The 8199-nt window shown below is 34.5% G+C and overlaps 1 protein-coding gene across 1 annotated transcript; it reads left to right on the top strand.

Annotated features, from left to right (window-relative positions):
• Positions 1-1105: 1105 nt before the first annotated feature.
• On the top strand, positions 1106-5145 carry LOC105119571 (palmitoyl-acyl carrier protein thioesterase, chloroplastic-like). Its single transcript, XM_011017719.1, has 7 exons — positions 1106-1398; positions 2146-2741; positions 2876-3009; positions 3252-3365; positions 3472-3643; positions 3754-3822; positions 4682-5145. Exons 2-7 carry the CDS (start codon positions 2247-2249, stop codon positions 4958-4960), a joined length of 1263 nt encoding a protein of 420 aa, XP_011016021.1. The 5' UTR covers positions 1106-1398; positions 2146-2246; the 3' UTR covers positions 4961-5145.
• The last annotated feature ends 3054 nt before the right edge of the window (positions 5146-8199 follow it).

The raw sequence follows: 8199 nt of genomic DNA, 5'->3' as shown, positions 1-8199 counted from the left end.
ATATGCTTGATATAATATTCCTACAAAAGAATTCATAAATCCATGAGCCAAAAAATCAATCACAAAAGCAATCATCCCTAAACAAATATGTTTACACCTTAACAAAATAAAGAAGGAGAAAAAGGAGAAGAAAAGTAAAAGGATAATATCAATCAAAAACTCACAACTCACCTTTGCAATATAATCTAGAATTGTTTTATTAGTAACATTATTTCTATCACCTTATCAACAAAAACCCATCACCCAAAAACAAAAGACGAGGAGAGGAAATTGATGCCTACTCATTGATGCTTCTGTGATGTACTCATACTGAATGAAAAAACTTGTCCGAGTTCTCACAAGAACTTGTCTGATAGGCTAAAATATTTTGAAGAGGCGAAAAGGAGGGTCTTTAGTATTGGAGCGGATGCTCTGATTAGGGTTAGCGGAGAGGGAGAGGAGGTAGGATGGCTCTGGTAGTCTATTAGGGTTAGGTGAGTGGGGGGCAAAAGTTTCTATTTATACTAGTGGTGGTTAGGAATTTTTTTTTAACTGGTTCGGTTTGGTTTAAGTTAACTGGTTTTTACATTATAAAACTAAAAACCAAACTGAATTAGGATTTTTTCTAAATATTCTAATTAATTTTTTTTTTAGTTTGATTTTTCCATTAATTTTTTTTTAGTTTTATCGGTTTATTTGGTTTATCGATTTTTTTAAACACCCCTAGATATTAATGATTGAGATTTTAGTTTTTGTATAAAAAAGAGTTTTTTTAATGATAATTTTATTATTTAGATGTGCTTGTAAATAATTTGATATTTTTTTTTTAATATTTTTTAATATTAGAAAAAATATTGGAAATGTTATGAATTTATTAATGGGATATAAAATATCATTTCTTAAAGCATAAATTCAATGAAAAAATTGAGTATACCTTTAACGGGTGGTTAACCCATTAAAATATAGTAAATGATAGGAGGATAAGGATACGGTGGCAAAAAGGTAAATAAGATCGCAGAAGCAATGGGGAAATGGGAATTTTGAAGGAGGGGCGGCAGGGGCCAGGTGGACATCTATCTATAAAGCCAGCACCCCCTGCCATCCACTAAGCCGCTAGCCCTAAATCCTCTCTCGCTCCAAGCTTACTTATTTTCGCTAGCTGCTCTTATTCTTTTTATTTTTACATTTTGGCTTTGCGGAAACCACAACGAAGCTTGAAAAAACCCAGAGCAGAAAAAGAAACCTAAGAAAGGTCATCGAAAGCCCTAGAAGATACGGGAAAGAGAGAAAGTCAAGGGGTTTTTTGATCCTAAATGGCGCTATAGCCCTTCTCTTTTTATCCTCTCTAACAAAATTTCTTTTTTTTGTTGAGCTGCTCTGCCCCTCTCCCTCTCCCTCTCCCTATTCCTCTCCTCTGAGGTACGTACGGATGTGGAGATTTTCCTTCATTATCCCTTATTTTATTGTTGATCTGGTAACTGGTATATATTTTTTTGTTTGGTCTCTGAGATGCTTATGCAATGAGAGGATAATGAGGTTTTTGAAATGTAACGGGGAGATCTGATTTTAGACTTTAAACAATTTATTGCATTTTCTCAGCGACCAAACGCCGTCTATCTGTCTCCCACGTTGTTTGTGTTTTTCTGTAGAATGTAAAAGCGTCTTGTTGTTATTGTTGATGTCGTAACTATTATTTGTCATTTTATGGTCAGATCTGCTCTGTATTTTTTTTCTTTCCATCATTATTACGTTAGATGTAAATACGTTTTAAACCGGAATTTTTCTTTTAAATCTCCATTTGGATTCTGGTAAATTTTCCGCTCCTTTTCTTTTTGTGATCGGAAAATTAATTCCCGTTTTGGAATCTGGTAAATTTCATTCTTGAGATGAAGAAAATCGTATAGATTTTAAGGCTCTGTTGGGTCTCTTTTCTTCTAATTCTATTGGGAAAGAAAAAGGAAATATTTTCTGACTTTTCAAATTTTAGAAAGGAAAAAAGAAGAACTGAAGGCCGGGAAGCCTACTTACAAATAGAGATAGAAATTTATCATGCTTGCTTATTCATGAAAGTGGGACTTGCTGTTCTTTTCTTTTACTTATTTGGGCTATCATCTGTACCTTGTAATTTTCATTCTTACAATCAACGTGTTGTTATGATTGTTGCAGGAAGGTGTTTTCTAAGAAGATTGCTTGTAATTTTTTTTTTTAAATTTGGATTCAATCGAATCTTCAGGCTCTAGCTGATTTGTTGGTTCTACAATCACGCCATGGTTGCCACAGCAGCTGCTTCATCATTTTTCCCAGTTCCTTCACCACCTGGAGATGCCAAGTTCTCCAAGGGTGGTAGTGGTTCTGCAAGTTTGGGAGGAATCAAATCGAAATCTGCTTCCTCTGGAGCTTTGCAGGTTAAGGCAAATGCCCAAGCTCCTCCGAAGATAAATGGCTCTCCAGTTGGCTTGACAGCATCAGTGGACACTGCAAAGGAGGATGTTGTCTCATCACCGGCACCCCGGACATTTATCAACCAATTACCTGATTGGAGCATGCTTCTTGCTGCAATTACAACCATGTTTTTGGCAGCAGAGAAGCAGTGGATGATGCTTGATTGGAAACCAAAGCGAGCTGACATGCTTATTGATCCCTTTGGTATTGGAAGAATTGTCCAAGATGGTCTTGTCTTCAGCCAGAATTTCTCAATTAGGTCATATGAAATTGGTGCAGATCGTACTGCGTCTATAGAGACGTTGATGAACCATTTACAAGTATGATTATGTATTCAAATTTTCTCTTATTCTTGGAGATACAGAAAAAAAAAAAAACTTCAAAGTTATTTTGGGAGGTGTTTATATTTTCTCCACTAGTTTGAATAGTTTCTATTTTTTTTCTTTGGCTGCAGGAAACAGCACTTAATCATGTTAAGACTGCTGGGCTTCTTGGAGATGGATTTGGTGCAACCCCAGAGATGTCCAAAAGGAACCTGATATGGGTGGTAACTCGAATGCAGATTCTAGTCGATCGTTATCCTACATGGTGAGACATAATCCAATCTGCATTATTTCTATCTAATGCAAGAATCTGCGACCTTATGCATTGTTTTTATACAGTTTAAACTATATTGTTGTTAGCATTCTTTGTAATGCTAAGTTGTTTCCATACGCCATATGAAAATCTGTAGGCTTATTTTGTTCCAGTTGATTAGCTGGCACCTGACCTCTTGGCACCAGTTGTTGGGTTGATGCTATACCTAATAGAGGGCTTATTTTGTCTTGCAGGGGTGATGTTGTCAATGTGGATACTTGGGTGAGTGCGTCAGGAAAGAATGGTATGCGCCGTGATTGGCTTGTCCGTGATGCTAAAACTGGTGAAACTCTTACAAGAGCCTCCAGGTAGAAAACTCTTTGGAAGTGATCCATTCTTTTGTTGTGCTTTTTAATTGCTTCCTCATTCTGCTTATTAATCGATTTTAAACTTCTGGTTTTTGAAAATTTTCAGTTTGTGGGTGATGATGAATAAAGTGACAAGGAGGTTATCTAAAATTCCTGAAGATGTTCGAGGTGAAATAGAGCCTTATTTTCTGAATTCTGATCCTGTTGTGAATGAGGACAGCACAAAACTGCCAAAACTTGACGACAAGACAGCGGACTATATCCGCAAAGGCCTAACTGTAAGTAGATCTGCCAAAACTTGTGTACTTAGTTTCACTGAAGGTTTTATTACCTACAATAATCCACTCGCCTGTTGTGATCGTTGTTATACGTCTTCTGTGATTCACAGCCTAGATGGAATGATTTAGATGTCAACCAGCATGTTAACAATGTGAAGTACATAGGCTGGATCCTTGAGGTATATTCTTCATCCTAAAATATTCCAGTTTGAACTTTTAATCATTGCCTGTTTTATTCTTGCTCACGTTTCATTTAATATTTTATTTTGTTTTGGTTTCTTTAATTTGCAATCGCACAATTCATTAAAATGGTTGGACAGAAAGTGAGAGATCCTTCCCGGAAGGCTAATTGTGCTTGGTATTCAGTCAAAATTTGGCCCTTATGGTTTTAATTCAACAAATAAAGTTTTACGAGCGTACATTGGTTGACATTTTTGTTGACCTCTAATGTTTGCATGGCAATTTGCTTGCTTTGATCTCATGAACATGTTCATGCATATATATGACAACTCAATATAGAGCTTATTGACGGTGCTAAATCAAATATTAAAAATAGAATGAAGTTTGCTTGCTGCAAACCAACCTGCGGACAATCTGTGTGATCGGCCCAGCAGCCAGCTCTAACTGACAGCCAGACTGTAAAACACTAATTTAGTCCGATTTTAATGATTGTTTTGGTTTTATAATGCATGCCTTACCGCAACCCTGTTCGTTCTTGATAACCTGTCAGCTTTAATGTCTATCTTGGCTTATACCACCGAAAGGAGACCTACCTGGTGGTAGTAATTTTGAATGTTTTTCAATGCACATGGGGGTGCTAATTTTTAATGTCGAATTCCGTCCTTGCTGGCATAGAAAAAACAAGTGGTCTGGCAGCTTTGAATTTTCTCCTCCTGGAACATCGATCGCAATCCAGTTTATGTCAAGAGAGGAGAAAAGTCAAATGTGCTATGAAACTGATTCAACCGCTTCTCTCCCCAAGCTTTGTACCCTTCTTTTTTGAAGTTCACCTAACGTTATGGTGGTGGTTTGTTGCAGAGCGCTCCTCCCCCAATCCTGGAGAGTCATGAGCTTGCTGCCATTACTTTGGAGTACAGGAGGGAGTGTGGCAGGGACAGCGTGCTGCAGTCCTTGACTGCTGTATCTGGCGCTGGCATTGGAAATTTGGGCGGTCCTGGTAAGGTTGAGTGTCAACATTTGCTGCGACATGAGGATGGTGCTGAGATCGTAAGGGGAAGGACTGAGTGGAGGCCGAAACATGCCAACAATTTTGGCATGATGGGTGGTCAGATGCTAGCTGATGAGAGTGGTGCTTAAACATTGAGAAAGCTTGTGGCTGGAATGGCGTCAGTCTCCTTGCCACGTGTCACTTTACTTGTGTAGAATCATACCTGTTGGAGTCGCGGATACACTTTAATTAAGGTGTATGTATTTATATATATATATATATAATATTTTTTTCAATTTCTTGGATAAATGAAAGCTGTAAGCTCATTGGATAAGTGACTGGAGATGAATTGAATGTTATATTTAATTAGTAGATGGTTCTTTTTAGCTGCCAACAACCTGTCTAATTTGACAGCCCTCAAAATGCGGTCAGCATCTCAACCATCTCTCTGTGGCCCGAATGCTCTATTGCGCGGCACGTGTACGATGGCCTTATATGTTATTATTGGCCTCCAAGTTTGGTTGGCAGTAGGAATTGACAGAAAAGGTTATATAATTTATTGGAGTGGGGTGAGCAGGCTTCAACGGATTTTGCGTGCTAACTAATTAATTAATTTTTGATGTGCTCTGTTCCTCCATTATGCGCGCCTCCCTTGTGACTTTGACAATGCAAGAAAATGTGAATGCACTGTTATTTTCATGATGTTGCAGTGGAACAATATGTTGCAGCTCAACATTATATTTGTGAGAAATCACACTCAAGTTTAATATAATATCTCGACCTTCATTTTTTTTTTTAATGTAAAAATTTGCGGGAGATACTTGGAAGCATGCAATTATGGCAGCACGGAAGTGAAGCTTCTGCTGGGCTCTAAGGGATCGTAACATCATGTTTGTTGGTTTCTAAATATGATATATGTGAAGAAAATAATTAAATAAAGTTATTTTGGAGCTCTTGAAATTTTATTAGAAAGATTCAAAGTTGTTTAAGGGTTTATTATTTGACATCTATTTTTTTTTTTTACTTTGAATAATTTCTTAAAAGCTGAGTTGTGGCAAATCACAAGTCATTTAATTGTTCAGTCTCTAACGATAATCGATACAAACCATCAATAATAAATCTTCTAAATTTTTATTTAAAAGAGATAGATTGTTATGTCTAGAGTGCTAGCTCTCTATTCCATGACCTATGTAGTTTTTATGTTTAATAAACAACCACTCTAAAAAAATAGAAGGAATAACTTACTATTTATAGAGAAATTTAAAAAATCCTATAAATTAACAAAATATCAATTTTTTCCTTAAATAATATTCATATATTATTTAAGGATAATTTTAAAAATTTAATCAATTAAATCCCTAGATTATTCTAGAAACTATAACAGTAATTCCTAAATTAAATATATTGTAGTGTTTAATTTCTAAAATTATTTTCAATCAAGTCATACTGATTGATTATCCTCGTTTAATTTTTTACTAATGATTCTTAATGTGTGTGTGACTCATTAGGTTTCTAATATGTTAGCTAATTAGTACTTAAAAGTATATTTTTATCAAAGTCTTATATCATTATTTTGCACTTGAAGTATCAATAACTCCTTAACTAAAACATGTTTTATACTAACATATCTAATAATACAAGATACCTTTAATTTATGGTAAATGTTCATTTTAAATGAAGGTCTATCACATAAATGAAAAGATTGATTGATGAGTTTAAGAACTGAAATTAAAAGGATAAGGAGATGGCCAAACTTAGAAAAGAGATGCGGTGCAGTCCAAACTGGAATACTATTTAGTAATTAGGTCATATCTGGAGTTGTAGATCTTAGATTAAGGTCTACTTTATATGAATGAAAAAGTAAGATATAGGCCTACAACTTTCATGTGGAGGTCTGGTTTTAAAAAGGCTTTTTGTAAGTCCAAATTATAGCAACAACAAAAAAGTCTAAATCTGTCCTACAACTGTTCAGTGTTTAGCCCATATCTAGTGTTCTAGAAGTCCAAATGACCTCAATTGTTTTTTTCTAAAAAGTTGAGATAATTTCCTATAACTTTTATGTGGAGGTCTAGTTCAAATTCTAACGTTATCAATGATGTTTTGAGTAGACAAGAGAAGATAAGGATTATCATCAAGGCAAGAGTTGGCTACCCACTCATCAATTAGTCATCAAGTTAATAGTTCTCATTTTTGGCCTATAAAAAGGAGGCATTTTCCATGCATTTAGGCATCTTGGTTTCCAGATCAAGATCATGCTCTTGCTTTTTCTCTTTGTATTTTTGTAATGCTTAAGTTTTACTTTCATTAATATCTTGTTTATGCCTTTCATTGCCTTTCCTTTACTTAGTTAACTTTTATTTTATTTATGTTTTCCTATTTCATTATGTTTAGCTAAGTTTATTATGTCAAGGTGAAAAGGTTACACTAATAGTATAAGAATAAGTATAGTGTAAACTTAATATGGACCTTAATGTTTAATACTAACATGTTTTGTATTTGTTATCTTGTTTACTTTTAATATTTTGCTTGTTAAATGGTTAATCTAGATTTATATTGTATAATACTTGGTACAATAAATACTTAGCACTTTCATAGCACAAACTGTATGGTATAACCTACACTTGTGCTATGAAAGGAACTTGATTTGTTGTTAACATAAGTTATAATCATAAATGAACATAAGTTATAATCATGAATGCTTGACAATAATTACAAGTATTAGCATTAATCGAATAAGATAACTAATGTAATCATGTTAACAATTTATAATCCAATTAGAACCTCCTTTGTGTGTGATGTCCAGTTGAATAATAAGAGTTTATAGTATACTTGTTTCAAATACCATTAGTGGATTTTGTAACCTTAACATTTGTTGTTATCATTATTTAATCCTCACATTGATCTTCCATCTCAAAATTCTCATCAAATTCTTCTTCTTCTTTTTCTTCTGTTATTATTATTATTATTATTATTGTTGTTGTTGTTGTTGTATTGTCGTTATTTATAATCTATACAATTAACCTCTCTGTGGTTCGATCCCGGTCTTATTGAATTATTTATTACTTCGACACTCTTGCACTTGGGAGAAGATATCAATCTTTTGATCGTGTCAAGTTTTTAGCGCTGTTGCCAGGAAGGTAAAATCATGCACAAATTATAGTTTTTATTTTATTTTCTCTTTTTTACTTTTCTTGTATCTAACTTTGTTTATTTTGTTTTTTTATTCTATTCCTACACATGCATGAGAGTTTGGTCACGTACATTAAGTGGTAGACTTTGTAAAGTATCCTCATAATTTTTAAAAATTATGACTGAAGAAGATAACAAGTGACACGACGAAAACATTGATGTCTTCTCCCAAGTGCAGGAGTGTATTGATGTCTTCTCC

Source organism: Populus euphratica, unplaced genomic scaffold (assembly GCF_000495115.2).
Source record: "Populus euphratica unplaced genomic scaffold, PopEup_1.0 scaffold3128.1, whole genome shotgun sequence".
Lineage (NCBI taxonomy): Eukaryota > Viridiplantae > Streptophyta > Magnoliopsida > Malpighiales > Salicaceae > Populus > Populus euphratica.
This window is presented reverse-complemented; position numbering and strand designations above follow the sequence as displayed.

What these genes read in the sequence shown, in the direction of transcription:
- LOC105119571 (XM_011017719.1), top strand. Translation starts at nt 2,247, where the DNA reads ATGGTTGCCACAGCAGCTGCTTCATCATTTTTCCCAGTTCCTTCACCA. An exon ending in ACTCTTACAAGAGCCTCCAG is followed by an intron (nt 3,366 to 3,471) that starts GTAGAAAACTCT and finishes GAAAATTTTCAG; the next exon opens with TTTGTGGGTGATGATGAATA. An exon ending in ATATCCGCAAAGGCCTAACT is followed by an intron (nt 3,644 to 3,753) that starts GTAAGTAGATCT and finishes TGTGATTCACAG; the next exon opens with CCTAGATGGAATGATTTAGA.